Source organism: Equus asinus, chromosome 8, assembly GCF_041296235.1.
Source record: "Equus asinus isolate D_3611 breed Donkey chromosome 8, EquAss-T2T_v2, whole genome shotgun sequence".
In the NCBI taxonomy this organism is placed as follows: Eukaryota; Metazoa; Chordata; class Mammalia; order Perissodactyla; family Equidae; genus Equus; species Equus asinus.
Genome location: NC_091797.1, coordinates 18,344,313 through 18,362,564, shown reverse-complemented (window position 1 = coordinate 18,362,564; position 18,252 = coordinate 18,344,313). Strand labels below are relative to the sequence as shown.

General features: G+C 33.7%; 1 protein-coding gene across 2 annotated transcripts in view; it reads left to right on the top strand.

The window, feature by feature from the left end:
- The window catches only part of CD2AP (CD2 associated protein), a 129,730-nt gene extending 111,750 nt beyond the window's left edge, over window positions 1-17,980 (top strand). For both annotated transcript variants that reach the window (XM_044776820.2, XM_070514795.1), the window contains 5 exons: window positions 3,652-3,764; window positions 4,477-4,578; window positions 5,657-5,838; window positions 10,054-10,117; window positions 15,048-17,980. In XM_044776820.2, coding sequence (XP_044632755.1) covers window positions 3,652-3,764; window positions 4,477-4,578; window positions 5,657-5,838; window positions 10,054-10,117; window positions 15,048-15,089 — 503 coding nt within the window. In that variant the 3' untranslated portion in view covers window positions 15,090-17,980. The remainder of the gene's footprint in view (window positions 1-3,651; window positions 3,765-4,476; window positions 4,579-5,656; window positions 5,839-10,053; window positions 10,118-15,047) is intronic.
- Window positions 17,981-18,252: the final 272 nt, after the last annotated feature.

The window sequence follows — 18,252 nt, the reverse complement described above, 5'->3', positions numbered from 1 at the left end:
TGCTGTGGCAGGCATCCCACACATAAAATAAAGGAAGATGGACATGGATGTTAACTCAGGGCCAGTCTTCCTCAGCAAAGAGAGGAGGATTGGTAGCAGATGTTCGCTCAGGGCTAATCTTCCTCAAAAAAAAAAAAACCACCAAAATTTAGTGGTAATGTAGTTAATGCACTGAGAAAGCACAGCTGATGAAGTATTCTTAGAGTGTAGTATTTTATCCTTTTTGATTGTTTTTCTGTGATAAATTCTTTTTGGCTTAAAAGGAAATTTTAGAGACACATACATTGTTTGATACAAAAGCCTTCATTGCTTACATAGGGATTTCTCTTCAGTTCTGTTTGATAGTTGATCTATTTTTGTTTGAATTAATTTTCAATATTTATTTTTTCTCCAAGAAAGAATTTATGATCAGATTTTTCTACTAAGATACCTACCTATTGAGTGGTAGACTCTATAAAAAGTGAATCTGTATCTAAACTAGGATGCAAAAACAAAACACCACGCCCGAAAATGTACACTGTACCTGGGAAACAAGAGCAGAGATTAAAGTTTTTATTTTCTAATAATAGTTTCCTTGATAATATCATTATAGAGAGTATCATATAAGACATTACTGAATTTTTATTTACCTATGTATGACATTTTAAGTGTTGTAGTGAGTTGTATTTTTATAGTGAGATACCTAAAAATAATATTTGGCATATTTTTCTTTTATTATACCATAGAATTAAAATTGCCTCTTTCATTGTAATTGCTGTCATATGCTAAAGACTAAAACTTGACTGAAAGGTGGTTTAATTTTAGTTATAACTGTATTAATAAGTTAATGTATTGATTTATTACTCAGACTTCTACGTAAATTTTAGTACTAAAACATCCTTTTGGAAGCTGTCTTGGTGTTTAGTGAGTAATTAAAAAAAGACTTTTTTCTAGTTTAATGTGTATTGAAATTAATACTAATCATAGTTTTTTCTTTTGAAGACAAGAATAAATCTAAAATCTAACACATATCTTATATAAGTTTAGATAAACTGTAATAGGTATATGCTAAACATTGAAATGGTTCTAGTCACTCTACAACTGTTCCTTTTTCCTGCTTTGTAAAATAATTTTTTTGGTTTAGTCTTTTTTCTAGACATTCCTATCCTTGACTTTTCTTTCCAGATTTTGTTTCCTAGCCTGTTTGCCATGTTTCCCTCTTACGTGTCAGGAAATTATCCTACCTTTCTCCATTTTGGTAAGATGACAATTTATGAAAGAAATCAAAATAGTATATTCAGTATAAATAGGTGGTGCACATTGATTTTTCTTTGTAGTTTTACTAAAAGTGTACATGTTTGTCTGTCTGTTCTAACCCTTTTGGTTTTCCATTTTAAAATAAAATGAAATTTTTGTTGGAAAAATTTTTCTGATTAGTTAAAGATATTCTTTTGATAAAAGTTTTATTTTAATTGGCAACCACGAAAGACCATAAAAGAAAATACTTATTTTCTCCCGAAATTTGACATTTCATTTTGATTTTTAAAAAATTCTGTATTTTAGGCAATATCTAGAAATGTCAGTGGCTGGCAGAGTGACAGTGTGATTGCAAGAGTTAGGTGATTGTCATACCTTTTATGCCATTTGTACAGTATAAATCCATTATTATCACTCCTAGGTAAATTTAAAAGTGTTCAAATATATCATGAGTCCAAAATGTGCACTGTTTTATTTTACTAACCTAATGGTTTAAATGGAGGACCTGCCAGAGTTTTAGAATAGTAAAATTATTTGTCTTGGTGTTGGAACCCAAAACTGGACATAGGGAAGGCATTTGTACATGAGCATGGTGTATAATTTTGTAATATACCTTTTATTTCATTTTCAGTTTCTTTTATCTTCATTCCTTCCTATGTTTTCCTGTTTGTTTCTTTTTCTTTTTGCAAGTTGCTTAAATATGCATTTGAAAATAATCTCCACAGGCCAAAATGATTGGATTGTATTTTTCAAGGTTTTTTTTTTGTAGGTTGTCAACACACATTTAAAAATTAGACAGTGTAAAAAAACAATTTTTAACCCTTCAAGTGACAGCATGTTTTTAACATCTTTTAAAATATTATTTTCTTTGTTTATAAAATTTACAAATAAAAAGATTGAGATATTTAAATATATATTTAAACTCAAGGTCTTTCACATTTAATAATGCATTTTTCAGTAAAGCTGTTGTGTTTTTTTATTATGGTTTGTTATATTTTATAATTACTTATAGGTAATAATTGAATGACTCAAGCCACAGTTAAACTGAGCACATTAGATTGCCTGTTGTGATGTATTAGCGTAGTGACTGGATCCAAGATAGAACGCACAAAGTAAGCAGAACGTGAAGATGGAAGAGACTTAATAGAGGCCAACAAATAACTTGAAGTTGTTATAGAATGCGTATTAGCAGAGATACCTCTTCTCTGCCTTAACGTTTGTGTCTTCCATCCCTTTAAGAAAAATTCTCTTAAATTAATTACTTTAAATATGAAAATTGATGAATAAGCTTTGAGGGCAGTAATGATAAGTATCTTTAGATTTCTTTTAAGAAATAACAAATCATTGTATTGGGATATCTAACTATTTGACACAAAGCATCATAAGCATCCAGGCAATGGTAGTGTGAAGAATGATTCCATACCTGAAAGACTAGGCCAAAGATATCCATTGCCAATATCAAGTATCTCGATTGTGATTAATATCCCTAATCTGGAATCTGGGCTAAAGGAAGATTATATTGACAATGGAAGTGTCTGAAGTTACCCTTAGGGTTCTTGTATCACTCAAAGATATCTGGGCTTCAAAATTAAAGATCAGCTTCTTTAACAAGGTTTTCTGGATCATCTAGAAAAAGGGAAGGTATTATATACCATTGTTTCAGAGATTAAAATTACCTAGATTTGTCCTTAAACCCAAGTTATTGGATCAGAGGTCAACCAGCCTATGATGGTGGGGAAACAAATAGATGATCTATGTAGCATTTTCCCTTGGTATGTAATTTGCCTTAGATTTACAACTATCTTATGATTCCTAAACATGGTAATGTCTAAGCGGAAGTGCAGTGAACTATAAACAGCGTAAAGCCCAGCTGCAATATACTATGCACATACATATGTACACACACAAAGACACGAAATTATACTTTGAACTTTACATTGACAAATGCTGTCGGAAAGCAGCAGAGTCCTAGATAGAGCTGAGTCCTTAAAATTTGAATATTAGGATACTACTTGAAGTTTAAAACAAATTATGTATGTTAATTTTCTTATGTATTAATTGTAATTAATTATGAATTGAAGAAGTAGATCCTGTTTTTTTTAATAAGCAATAACTTAAGATAACAGCTTTTTTATGCCGCTACAACTTATGGTACAGGTTTATATCCTACAGTGAGAACTTTTTGTTGAGGTCTGAGTCTCTATTAGAAACCTGAACCTTATGCTATCCAATGTATCAGGTAAAGAAGTGTTTGTTTTTTAAGGGTGAGTGTTGTTTTCCAAATGCATATGAAAAGCACAGGTCCACTTGTGAGTCCTACGGCACTCTTTTTAATTTATTGTTTGTTAAAAATCCAGAAACATGCTTTTTTTTTTACATTATCTATTATTAGATATGTTTAATTTTATTCTTCAGATCTTGTTAATTTTGATGACATAGCTTCCTCAGAAAACTTGCTACATCTCACAGCAAATAGACCGAAAATGCCTGGGAGAAGATTGCCTGGCCGCTTCAATGGTGGACATTCTGTGAGTTACACCTACTGTTGTAAAACAAAAATTTTAACAAATCCGGAGTCCTTCTGAAGATGAGAGGGAGGGAGGGTTTATAGCTCCGCCAGTTTAAAAATGAGGAAGATAGCTGTTATACTCAAGTAGCAAATGGTTGTATTTAAGGATATATGAGGAAAGACCCCTGTTCATTTCAGCAGGGTTTGGAATGGAAGGTTACAAAATCAGAAGTAGAGTTGTCATGAGACCCATAACCACAGAGCACAGAGTTGAAAGGGGACAAGGGACCTGTATAATCTTACCCAACAACAATGATTAGAATTGATACTATTCACTTTGGGAAAGAACGAAAACACCCTTTGCCCTGAAACAGTCAGTGTTTCCTGTAGTACTAGTCCTGGTATCTAAGTGTTTAACTTCTTTTTGTGCTTTCTGTGTGTTACTTGTGATACTGATAGTGCTCAGTGTTAATGTATTAGCTCTTAAGAACTAGAGTACTTTTAAATTACCTAAGTAGAAAAAAATTTTGCTGCCAAGAGGCAAGCTGGTTTTGCCTTCAAGATATGCAAGGGTGTTATTCAGTTTGACATTATGTAACATCCTGACAACAATGGAATATTTGGAATAGCAGCTGCTGTAAACAGTGATAACAGTTACTCTATTATTCAAATGCTTACTACCTTTTCCTTCTTTGCTTTTTCTGTTTCTTGATTTTTAAAAAATCATTTAGCCAACTCAAAGCCCAGAAAAACTGTTAAAATTACCAAAAGAAGATGATAGTGCCAGCCTAAAGCCATCTGAATTTAAAAAGGACTCATGCTACACTCCAAAGGTGAGATGCATTATGATCTAAGATTTGTATACTTTGTAGGATTCTTTGTGAAAATCAAAATTGTGGAATTTAAAAATGTCCTTTAAGAATTACTTCTTCTGCCAAGAAATAAAATAATTCCTGCTAAAAAGTTGAGTTGTTAAACTTGTCATACTATTCTCTGTGGATCTTTTTTTAGAAGAGCGTACATTATTTTAAATGAGTAGTATAAATGTTACATATTTCATATTTTTAAAGCATATATCTGTACGTCTGTTTCACTTTCCCATTAAACATACACACTTTAGGTCAGAAGCCATTAGTTGTTTACTCCTTACCTGGCTTGGTGCTCGGCACCATAATCACTGAATATATACTGGAATGAATGGCAGAATACATGGATTCTTCCATCTGTTACCTGGTGTTAAGACTTTTTTCTAAACTCTTGCCTTTTTAATGTAAGATAGTGTTACCACAGTTGACACACATCTTATATTTAAGAAGGTCATGTTTCCTCCTCAAATTCATTCCAGGGCATTTGGCTGCTATTCTGATTTATGAGATACACTTAATCTAATTCTAATTTCAATAGACTGTTAGCGCTACTTACTGTTATTTTAGTGAAATAATGAGAGTCTCAGGCCATGGATTCATTTTAATGCCCCTTTCATGGACTTACCAAATTCTTCGTAATTACTGTTAAGTGTAGCTCTTTGGATATTCTAAATAATAACTGTTTAATACGGAGGATCAAAACGGCACCTTAATAATGCTGATGTGTTCTTGTTTCCAGATGCTCCCCTAGGCCTACCATTCATAAGCGAAATCTAATGGCTATTCTTATTCTTTTTTTTTTTTTTTAAATAAAACCCTTGATATTTCTCACAAAACCCTCTAGTGATTGCAAGTTTATTCTTTGGTTGTTTGATAGTTTTTTCTATTTGTGAACATTAAACTGCTTTTTGAATTTCCAAGTTTATCATTTCTCTTGAAGTATTGCTTTATGTGTCTCCGTGCTATAAAAATCTGTTGGAGTTAGATATGATATTAAATGTAAATACAAGTAAAATAGAAAATTTTGTGTTTATTACGTTTTCAGCCATCTGCGTACCTTTCAACACCTTCAAGTGCTTCTAAACCAAATATGGCTGCTTTTGTAACTCCATTAGAAATCAAAGCTAAAGTAGAATCAAATGATGGGAAAAAAAATTCCTTGGATGAACTTAGAGCTCAGATTATTGAATTGCTGTGCACTGTAGAAGCACTGAAAAAGGATCATGGGTAAGTAGCCCGTGTTTTCTTTATTGGGTACTGCTTAATGTGTGTGTAAAGAATTCTTCCAATTCGTATCAAGTAAAGATGTAATCTGTCAGGTTTCTGGTATGAGCAAGTATGTTTCCAAAGAAATTTTCCTTAATAGTGCTTTTCTCCTCTTGACAAAGAATTTGAATTCGAAAACTTGTTCTAGTAGCGCAATTAGAGAAAACGTATGTGCATAGCCATAATTTGAGGCTACAGATCTTCTGGTCAAACACAGGTTAGTAATTACTCTTCAAATTAGGAAAAGCCATATTGTATTTTAGATCTGGGGTGTATTTGTACATATACAGTCATGCACCACACAGTGGCTTTTCTGTCAACAACGGACGGCATATATGACAGTGGTCCCGTAAGTACCCTGTAGCCTAGGTGTGCAGTAGGCTGTGCCATCAAGGTCTGTGTCAGTACACTGTGATGTTCGGACAATGATGAAGACAGTTAATGATGCATTTCTCAGAGTGTATCCCTGTCGTTTAGTGACACATGACTACTTAGTTTACTTCTCAGCAGACTGATCGCTGCTTCTGCTACAGTTGAGTTGGATATTTATAAAACAAATGAATTGGAATAGGTGATCTCTAAGGCCCTTCTCTTAACTCTGAAAGCTTTGATTATGGTGTATGGTGAGACATATACCCTATGTGAAAGTTAGGGACTTTTTAGAGCTAAAATAAATTTAAAAGATTACGTACTATAGCCCCCCTCCCTTCTTTTAAATGAAGAGATAAGGGTTCAGAGAGGTAAAGCTCTTTACCTAAGATCACTCAGCTCTTAAATGGCTAAGCTAGAACTTTAACCCTCATCTTCTGTTGGTTTAGAGATCTTTTCTATAACCAGTATTATTTGAACTGTTTTAAAGATTTTATTTTTTAATTTTTCCTTCTTCTCCCCAAAGCCCCTAGTACATAGTATATATTTTAGTTGTGGTCCTTCTAATTGTGGCGTGTGGGATGCCACCTCAGCATGGCTTGATGAGTGGTGCTAGGTCCTTGCCCAGGATCCGAAGGGGTGAAACCCTGGGCTGCCGAAGCAGAGTGCACGAACTTAGCCACTCAGCCATGGGACTGGCCCCATTTGAATTTTAAACCTAAACATTTTAGACATAATTCTGCAAAAGCCCAGTAGGTAAAGCAAATCAAAGATGAGTGAATCTGATTGACCTGAGGGTGAGGATGCAGGTGCTCTTCCTTTAGCTCCCCTTCCCCTGTAGCCCTAGAAGTGTCTCATTGAATATGGACCCTGGTAGAAAGTCACCGCCAGAGACCGTTGTTCCCTCTGAACTCAAATTACCATTTCTCCCCCAGTTCTCACTTGTCACTGGATTCTTTATTAAAAGCAGTATGGAGATTAACAATATGATTTGTTTGTTGTTTGCAGAGCACTTTTACAAACATCTCTTAGAAACAAAAAATCTATCTTGAAAGACTACTTAAAAAATATATTATGCTTATATATATCATATATAGAGAGAGAGTGTTTGTAATTTGGTAGATGATGGGTCTTTCTTGAATCCTTCAGTTTATCTGTTCTGAGTCTGGCAAAGTTTTTCACAATATGCACATTATAAACTGTAAGTTCATTCGTCTAGTAAATATTTATTTAAATAAGTACCACTCATTTACCAGTTGGAGATCTCGCCTGATTTATTGATTTTGATGTTTTACGTTTTTAATACAAAGTCTGCTATTTTTAACGAACTACTAATTATATATACAGATTGCCTGTAGGTGCTCTTAGATTAACTGTAGGATGAATAAAGTATTTGTGATTTATATATATTTTAAAACATAGATATTGGATATTTTAGAATTATTTTCCAAAGAGTGTTTTCAGACTCTTGAGTTCCTTTGGGAAAATGAAATGGATGGCAGCTTTTTTAATCTGGAAAAGAAGAGCATCACAGGAGAATGGATAAATATATACTGGTATATTGATACAGAGAAATACTATACAGTGTACAGCAATAAAAATAAATGAATTGTGGCTACATGTGTCAACATGAATTAATCTAAAAAACATTGTGGGTGGGTAAAGCAAGTCAGAGACATGCATATATTATTATTTTATTTACATAAAGTTCAAAAGCATACAAAACCAAACAGTATATTGTTTCAAGATACATTTGTAGTAAAATTAGAAAGACAGGAAAAGGAATAATACTACGAAGGAGGGGGAACACGGGGTTGAGGGGGAGGGTCACTTTGGGTATCAGAGGTACTGGTAATATTTTATTTCTTAAGCTGCTTTGGAGTTCTTAGGTTTTTTGCTTTATTATGTTTTTATAGCTTACAAATACATAGTCTGTGCATTCAATATTGAAATCTAAAATGCATAGAACAAATCATCAAAAAATGGAAGGAGATTAACATTTGGCAAGGTTGACAGACATGTACATCAGTAATCTATTTCTTCAGTTGAAAAGTTACGGGACACGGTGTATAGTTTGATCTTGTAAAAAGAAAACAGAATGTTACATAAAATTTTATATTTGTAAGCATATTTTTTAAAATGGCAATAAAAATGTGAGACTGACTAAATTATCAGGTGAAAAGGCAAATAATTTGAATAATGTAACACTATTATACATATAAATACAGCAGGATAAATATTCTAGGACTAGATCCTAATTTAGATATAATGTATCTAATTATTAGATTTAACCTAATTAGATTAAATGTATAATAAACTCAGAATAATAGTATAATTGGAAACAGGAAAGCATCATTTAATTTAGTGATAACCTTATGGCAATATGAAGTTAATTAGCTTAGAAGCACATTTTATATCACATCCCAAAATAAACTCTAGGTAAATTTCAGTTTATTACTTATTTTAAAAATTATAGTCAGTAGACTATAAAACAGTAGAAAATTTACTTCCCGTATAGAGAAATAGTTTTCTAATCATTAAAACCACAGAAGAAATTAGTTTTCTTTTTCTTTTTTTGAGGAAGCTTGGTCCTCAGCTAACGTTATGTCCATCTTCCTCCACTTTATATGTGGGATGCCTACCACAGCATGGTTTGATAAGCAGTGCGTAGGTTCACGCCTGGGATCTGAACAGGCAAACCCTGGGCCGCCGAAATAGAGCATGTGAACTTAACCGCTGCACTACCAGGCAGGCCTCAGAAATTAGTTTTGAAACTCTATAGTTTGAAACTCCCTTCCTTTCTCAAATATTCTGTTTTCATGACTTTTTCAAGCTATTATTTCTGCAACGTTCTTGAGGAGAATTTTCCTAGTATATGTCAAGAGGCAGAAAATGTCCATGCTTTTTGACATAGAAATATGATATATTGATGTATTCATAATGTTAAGTAAATTCCTATTCGTCTCATTCCTTCTGTCCCCCCAAGCAAAAAACTTGAATAGTTGAATAGCAAACAACAGTTAAATTACAATTTTAGCAGCATGGAAATGTTTTAAAATACTTTGTGAGAAGACAATATAGAATATACATGTACAGCTATGGAGGGAAAAATTACTATATAAAAAGATAGACGGGAACACAGAAGAATGAAAACATGAGTTAAGGAGGAGGCATTTTTGGTTGAAGTTTTTTGTTTATTGGTTTGATTTTTGGATTTTAATGTAATATTTAATTTATTTTTTTAATTTATTTAATTTTTTTAAAAATTTTTCCTTCTTGTCCTCAAAGCCCCCTCCTACACAGTTGTGTATTTTAGTTGTGGGTCCTTTTAGTTCTACTATGTGGGACGCTGCCTCAGCATGGCTTGATGAGCGGTGCTAGGTCTGTGCCCAGGATCTGAACCAGCGACACCCTGGGCTGCCAAAGTGGAGTGTGCAAACTTAACCACTTGGCTGCGGGGCCAGCCTCTAATATTTAATTAAAAAAAATAGAGAAAGAGAAATAGAAAGTCTAGGTTATTCTATTGAATAAACTATAATTTACCTTGTACTATGATGTGTTTTAACATTTATTTTACCAAATTGTTTGGCCTCTGGAGTGTCCAGCTTGGGAGATGTATGATAACTGAATATGAAAAATTGCTTCACTCCAACTAGAGAATTTGAAATTTTTCTTAATCAATATGGCTGTTTCTTTTAAAAAGTTTTCCCCATGTTCTGGAATGTCAGGCAACAGAGACCCTGTTAACATTAGTGAAATATATTGTTTAATTGAAAAACTTAACAGTAATAAATACTTTGTTCTTAGGAAAGAACTGGAAAAACTACGAAAAGATTTGGAAGAAGAGAAGGCAATGAGAAGTAATCTAGAGGTAATTGATTCCTCCTGGCATTGCGATTGTAGTCACCATAAACTGGACATGTTTTTTCCAACCCAACTGGTTGATTGGTTCCACTGCAAGTTATGCTGTCCTACTTCAGTTCAACACTCCCTGCTAGCCATTTAATTAGTCTCTTGTTGACTCCCTGTCACATTCCGTTCCTTCGTTCAGCAAATATTTTTTGAGCATTAACTCTCATAGGCAGTGCATGAGGCACAAGGTATACATTTGTGAATAAAACAAACATGGTTCTTGCCTCTTAAGAGTGTCTAGTTGCTAGATCTTTTGCATTCAATACTGCTTCTTTCTTGAGCTTTAGTTCTCTCTTCTTCACAGTTAAACTTTTTTCTTTTTGTTGTCCTGGGGGCAGGGCCGGTTGTGGTAGTGGTGGTGGTGGTGGTAATAGGATGTGGCTATAGATTTGCTGACTTTGATTTCTCGGTGAATGTTTACTTTATAGTGTCATCATCTTTACTCTCTGCTGATGACTGATGATTTTACTTATTTTCTTTATCTTTCTTAATTTTTTTCTTATCCTCACTGACTTTGGTCTTCATATGTTCTTCTTTTCTGTGTATCTCAGAGAAAGTGTGTCCTGCCTTTCTCCAGAGGCTTTTCCCATTCTGTCTTATTTCATCCTCCTCCTTATTTTCACCTTGCCTCATTACTTACCCTCTTTGTTTTGTTAGCATTGTGAAAAAGAGAGAACATGGGAGTTGGAGTTAAAAAACTTGAGTTCCTCTTCTGACTTACACTCATGCCTTTTAGTTCTAAACTGTGTGAATTAAGCTTAGCACTTTCTGTACATTATCTCATTGGACACACATACCTCATAAGGATTGTTGTTCCTGTTTCAAGGGTGAGGAAACTAGGATTTAGAATGATTAAGTCAGCAGTGGAGCTGAAATTTTTAACAGCACACAGGCTTCAGAACCTTTGCTCTTAGGGATTGAGTTATACTGTTTGAACTCGAGGAAGTCAGTTAGCCTTCTTTAGCTTTAGTTGTTGAGATAATATATGTGAAGGTATTTGGTAAATTATCAAAACTCCGTTTTTACTGTTATGGTTAACATGTCCCTTCTATTGATACTTTTTGTTCTTTCCATGAAAATACTCAATTTTATTCCTTATTCAAAAAACAAACAAAAGCCCCATTTCAGATCCAACTGCCCACTTGATCTGCTGTAGTTTTTTCTTTTCATTTGGGGTTCATTTATTGCAAAACAAAAACAACCGAAAACAGCATACATTGCTAGTCTCTAATTCTTCACCTTTAATTCAGTGCGTAATCCCTTGCATTTAGGTTTACTAATGGTAACTCCAATGTCTCTTCAGTTCCAACAGCATTTCACATTTTTACCATTGCCACCTTTTCAGAATTTTATCTTGGTTTATATGATCCTGCATTCTTCTGTCCCTAACTTCTGTCTTCTTCCTTTCTTGTAACCTAAGGGAGAGATGTTCCTTCAGCATATCCTTGGCCCTCCTCCCTGTGCATTCAGTCTTTGTCTAATACTTCTTTTCCCAGCTTCTATCATGTGTCTATAGCTGCTAGTCTCCCTAGATATTCCACTGTGAACTCAGAATTAGCATGTCCCTGTTAAATTTCTCATCTTCCTTTTCTGTTGTTCTGATTTCCTGTTTCTGTTGATGGTTTCATTGTCCCTCTAGTCATGCAGACATGGTATTTCTGTTCTCTTCTAATTCCATTTACTTTCAGGCCTATTAGCTTTACGCCTTAACCTTTATCTCTAGTCCCCTATTTCTGTCCTTTTCATATCCTCTTTATCTTCTATTTAGCTTGCTTAAGTTTCTCGCATTCTTATCTCAAATTAATCTTTCCTTGCCTAGTGCTTTCAGGAACTTTCTATTGCTGAATAAAGTTCAAACTCTTGACTTGGCATATGATTTCATTTATGTCCTGGTCCACTTCTTTCTTTCCTCGCTTGCTGATCCTCAATTGTCTCTTAGAGTTAATTTGTCTGAATTTTTACTCTTACTGTATTTTCCTTTTGTCTCATCTTCTCATGCCCAACTTCTGCAGATTCTCAAGGTCTAGCTCAAATACTCACCTTCGTTAAGTTGGTACCCAGTCTTCTTTGGATTAAAAGTAATGTTGTCTTCTCCCAAATTCACATCCTTTAGTTTTGTAAGAGATGAATAAATACTAATTTTCTCTCTTATCACTTATACATTATGGACTTATTTTGCCCATCTTCTAGACTGTAAGACTTTTGCAGGTGGGATCTGTGTCTGTTTTATCTTTGCCCATAGCTCCTAGCACAGTGCTAAATGCATGTTAGATAGCTAATAATTTTTTGTTGAATTAATAACTGTTAGAAGGTAAATGTTAAAAATGTCTTAAATTCCTGGTGTGGAACATGGTAGAAATTGAGAAAGTAAAAACAAAAATGTTTCTTGACTTTCATTCCTTATACATATACATTTATATTCATATATGAAAATAAGCTAATAATGTGAGCAAGAGGAACCAATGCAGTTCAATTTGTACAGTCATGCATCACTTAACGACGAGAGTATGTTCTGAGAAATGTGTTGTTAGGTGATTTCATCCTTGTGCGAACATTATAGAGTGCACTTACACAAAGCTAGATGGTATAGCCTACTATACACCTAGGCTATATGGTACTAATCTCATGGGACCACTTTCATATGGTCTGTCATTGACCAAAATGTCATTATGTGGTGCGTGACTGTTTATATGATTCATCATAAAAATTACGACGAGTCAAATGAATTGTTTGTTCTTTTTTTTGAAGAATTTCTTTTGATTCAATTTTTCCAGCAAAATCAGCTGTTATGGGGCTGGCCCAGTGGCATGGTGGTTAAGTTTACGTGCTCTGTTTTAGCGGCCTGGGGTTCACAGGTTTGGATCCCATTGCGGACTTTGCACTGCTCGCCAAGCCACTCTGTGGTGATGTCCCACATACAAAATAGAGGAAGAGTGCCACAGATGTCAGCTCAGGGCCAGTCTTCCTCACAAAAATTAAAAATAAAAAAAATAAAAAATCAGCTGTTACTTAGCCTCTCACTGACTTATATTACACATTTTTTTCTTAATGGGGAAAGTTTGACCCTTGTATTGTAAAAACACACTTAATAAGGCATTAATTTTAGGATCATATGTTTAAAGGAAAAATTATATTTCCCCAAATATTAAAAGTAGTACTTTGAACTACTATAAAGTTAACCATATATGGCATTAAATTATACTGAGGAGTGATGAAAAGGACTACAGATGATCAATGAACATAAAAGTGCTAGAAGAGAAACTCTAGCCATATAAATATTTGCTTGATACCTAAATTTATGTGACAAATAGCAGTCTGTAAGGAATATTACTGCATTCAGGGTTATTCTTCCCACTCCTTGCTGCCTTTTCCATTGGTGTTTTTTCTTACTGTTTTCTGTGCATCCTCTCCCATTAAAATTACACAGTTGGTCTTTGAAATAGAGATGATAATAATAGCACATCAGGCTGAAGATTGAAGGTATTTTATCTCAATCCAGGCTGAAGACTAAGACTTGTCCCAGTCCGATGCTGCGAAAATATTTAGCTAATGATCATATTAGTTGAAGAATAATATCAGGAAAGATCCTGAAATTAACAAGCCATTCTCGACTAGTTAGAATCCCTAAGGAGATTGTGAGCATATTAAAACTATACTTTTTGACTGGGGCAAAATGCTCATCATGTAATAATGAACTTATTTATCAGTGGTTAGCCATAGCATGTCTTATTTGTATGCATTGTTGGGAAGATGGAGGATGCTATCAGGAGAAGGTAAGGCCTACCTGCTTCCACATGCAGTGAAAGGTCAAAATGACCCAAATACGGGCTGGCCCGGTGGCATGGTGGTTAAGTTCACATGCTCTGCTTCACTGCCCCGGGATTCATGGGTTCGGATCCCGGGTGTGGACCCATGTGTTCATCCAGCCATGCTGTGGCAACATCCCACATATAAAATAGAGGAAGATTGGCACAGATGTTAGCTGAGGGACAGTCTTCCTCAAGCAAAAATAGGAAGACTGGCAACAGATGTTAGCTCAGGGCCGATTTTCCTCACACACACACAAAAATGAGGATCCAAATATTTAATTGGGAAGGAGTATAAAAACTGTGGGCTTTAGAGCCTTAGACCTTAGCAATACAAGTTGTGTGCCACTTGCTAGTGTGGAACCATTGGCAGGGTATCTTTGAGCCTCAACTTAGTTATTTGTAATATGTCAAAATTAAGTAACTCTTTGCAGTTAATTGTGAAAATCTAATGAATTTTCCTGAGTTTCTTAAGTTGTGAATTTCTGTTAAGTGAAGGATGCCTTCTGCCTAAAGTTGGAAGTATTTCAACACATTGTCTGAATTTTAAATATGTTCCTGGGCTTTAATGATAATTTAGTCTAGAGACATAATGTTTATGAGGATAAAGTTGAGACCAGGTGAGATGAAGTGATTTATCAATGTTACATAGGTAGTAAGTGAAAAATACAGAACCAAACTGGTCCTTTATTATTATTATTTTTACTGTTCTGCCCCCTTTGCTTAATTACAGGTATGTGTACATTTCTTCATTTGGTTTCAAGGGTTCTCGTGTTCTCTGTAGGGCTGATTTTCTTACAGTTCTTTCAAATGCTCACATTATTTAACACAGTTCTGGGTGAAACAGCTATAGTTGCTTTTTTTGTTGTTGTCACCTGCTCTTTAGGAACGTGCATTGTGATGTTTTCTTTTGTTGAACTTTTTCTGTATTTATTACAACATTGGAAATTAGATTTTAGAATGGAAATCAAAATATGGAGGCTTGAAAGTATGATCAGATCTTAATGATGTGGGATAAAATAAAGAAACTTTACTAAAGTAAATGTATTTTATCTGTTGCTCCATTTGTGTTTTGTATTTTAGGTGGAAATAGAGAAGCTGAAAAAAGCAGTCTTGTCTTCTTGAAGTGTTCTTAATGTTCCAGGGATTCAGAAGCAACACTATGAACTTCAACTGACTTGTTACTTAAAAAATAACAAATTCTGATGTCGTGATAAATATGAGTATATGAACTGTAATATCTATAGAAAAGTAGGGGAAGGTGAATTTTTTTTTATATATTTTGTTTTGCCAATATGAAAAAAAGAGGCCTTATTTCTTATGTGCTGGGATTGCAAACTTTTTTTTTAGTTTGCTTGAAAATACTACTGAATCTGTATAAAAAGGAAAGAAAGTTCACAATAGTTTTTTTATTGAAACCTGTAGTATTATTTTTAAAGAGATCTATGCTATAAATATGGTGATATCTTTACAAATCTGTAAAATATACTATTTGAGAGGGACAAATTAGCTTTATAGTAACTGTAGTCACTACTTTTCCCATAATACATAAGGGATATAAACTTTGTATATATATATTTTTTACTTTTAGCTTCTTACCCAGGATTACACTGTTGTGCCTGTTTGTTTGCAGTGCTGTTTATACTCTGAGTGATGAAATAGGAGTTTCCTAGCTATAAATGAGATTACTCTCCCATGCATATAGTACTAACTAATGAAATCAAAATAATTTCTTCAACTTTTAAAATATTTTATATTGCTTGCACTATAGGATTCATAAAAGGAATTCAGTTAAATGTATTGTTAAATATATTTGGGAAAATATGAGCTATATTTTAAATTCATTAGGTCTAAGGAACTAAAAATGTCAATTTAACCCTTAACTTGTTGTGCCTAAAAACTACAGCACATATAATATGCAAACACCAGCCTTATTACTTTTCTGCTTATTCTACAGGCTCAAATAGTACTCATTTCATGTTTGTGATTTAGTTCTTCATGCCCCTTCTTTTGATTTTTAATAATGGTAATACTAGGAAAACAAAACTCAAAACTTTAAGAACTTCAGTGTGAGGTTTTGTACTTGGAGAAGTTATCATCATGTAAATACTCAGGTTTTACAATGTGTAATTTACTTAATAGACCAAACTAACTGGTGGAGATATTTTGGGCTGTCATTTAGATACCAGCTTTATAAAGAGTGTTAGTATATCATAAAATGTAACATTACAGCTTATTTAAAACCAAATATAGTTGACCGTATTCAAAATGCATTTTCACAAAATGGATGAATTAGCAGTTTCTTCAGAGTCACTTAGGAACTGTTGAAGATTTTAAAATGTTATGTCTATAGATAATACATCTCAAAATGTGGGTTTATGTTAAAAGTAGAATTTTTTTATTTGCAAAAAAAAAGGATTTTAAGCACTATTATAGCACATGACTTTCAGATTTTGAGTACCATCTGTCATGCTTGCATTTTATATTGTTTTAAACCACCTAACCAATTCTTTTCCTTTAAGTTTTAATCTTATAATAGTAGAATCTTGTGTTAATGAAATTTTGTCATGTTGTTTCAAATAAAAGAGAACTTTAGTAGAAAATAATAGAAATTCCAATATATAATTACTTAATGTTAAATTCTCAACTTACATTCAATCTAATGGTGCATTGAGTGTGTACCTTGTAACTCTTTAAAGTCCTTGAGCTCTTCTGATGAGGTCACTACTGAACAAAATTGTTTATTCCTGTTCTAATGTTTTTAAATGACTTTTCAAATGAATGGTTTCCTTCTTGTTAAATAAATTAGAGCTTAGTTTCTTTTACTGAAAGTCCTCAGGTAGAAATAGAAACAGCGTATCCTGGAAGTCCTTGTCCTGCTCTCTGGCTGGAAGCATAGTGAGTGGCCCTCCTCCCCTCGTAACGGGTAAGGGAGTGTCCAGCAGATTTCAGGCTATTCTTAAAGGTTTTGTTGGTCGTTTTCTCACTTGGGCATGAAATCAAGATGGTCATGAGTACTGAAATACATTTGAGTATTTGCTTGTATAGTCCTCAGTCAGAATATAAAAGTAAATAATGTGTCTCTGTTTTTCTGCCCTTGACCAAATAGTAAAGAAAAGAAAACCAAACTCAGAGGGAAAAGTGATTACGTTAATCTAGCAATCTACCAGTATTTGCTCTTGATACAGGAATTTTATTATTTCCTATTCATAAAGTTCATATCACAAAATGGTTTGTAATAATAGCCTTTACTTAGAAGTAAATCATTATTTTTTTCTATGAGTGAGTATAAACGACAGACTAGAGGTGAACAGCATGGAATCTGTCATTGCCAAATTCTTAGTGAATGTATTGTTCAGGTTTGCTGTTCTTTGAAACACATAATATTACTAATTGTCCTAGTTGTATTTCAATATTAGAAGTGTTGTGTCTGTGTGCGTGAGTGTGACCACTAAGCTTTGGTCTTCTATAAAGCTGTTACCTCTTTACAAAATTTAAGTGTGAAGATAGGAAGAGAGAATGGGTCTGGTGTCATAGAGGATTTTCTCTTTTTTATGCTTCTTACTGTGATCACAGGAAAAAAACCCAAGTGCTCTCTTTAGATTTGCTGGTAACCATTTTATGCTTTCATTTAAACTTGAAATGTATGAACTGAATGAGACAATCAGTTAAAATCAGAAATGAGAAGTGTTAAAAATGTAATGGCCTTGTTTTGCTGTAGCAATAAAATGACCAAGTGCAATGACTTGATTTAATAAAATCATCTTTTAAAAGTTGCTGCTATGAATATTTTCAGCCATAAAATTTTACCCTTGTTTTAGCCTGACTTGCCTTCAGTGTATGTAATGCAGTTGGTGTTCTGGTATTCTAACATTCCAAAAAAAAAAAAAAAAGAAAATACATATATATGGAGAAACTCAAAATAGTATACTTCACTGACTTGTTTACAGGTGCTGTAAAAAAAAGCATGCTTCTTCCTCAAAAAGAAAAATTGATAATAAAGAATAGTATTGCCAGTTGTGTCAGTTTTATTGGTTATTTTTCATTAACTTCAGCATATGCTTAATGCAGAGTATGATGAAAATTATATTACTTTGAATTTTCCAAATATAAGAAGCAATGTAAATAGTAAAATGAAAGCATTAAGAGTTGTAGACCTGTGTGATGTTCACTGAAACTTTGTGAGTCTGTTTTTTCCCCCTTGGAACTGTGAGAAAATAATTTCTACCTGACAGGAGTATTGGGGGAATTTGAAATGGAGTGCTTGGCATAGAGTATTTTTTTTTTA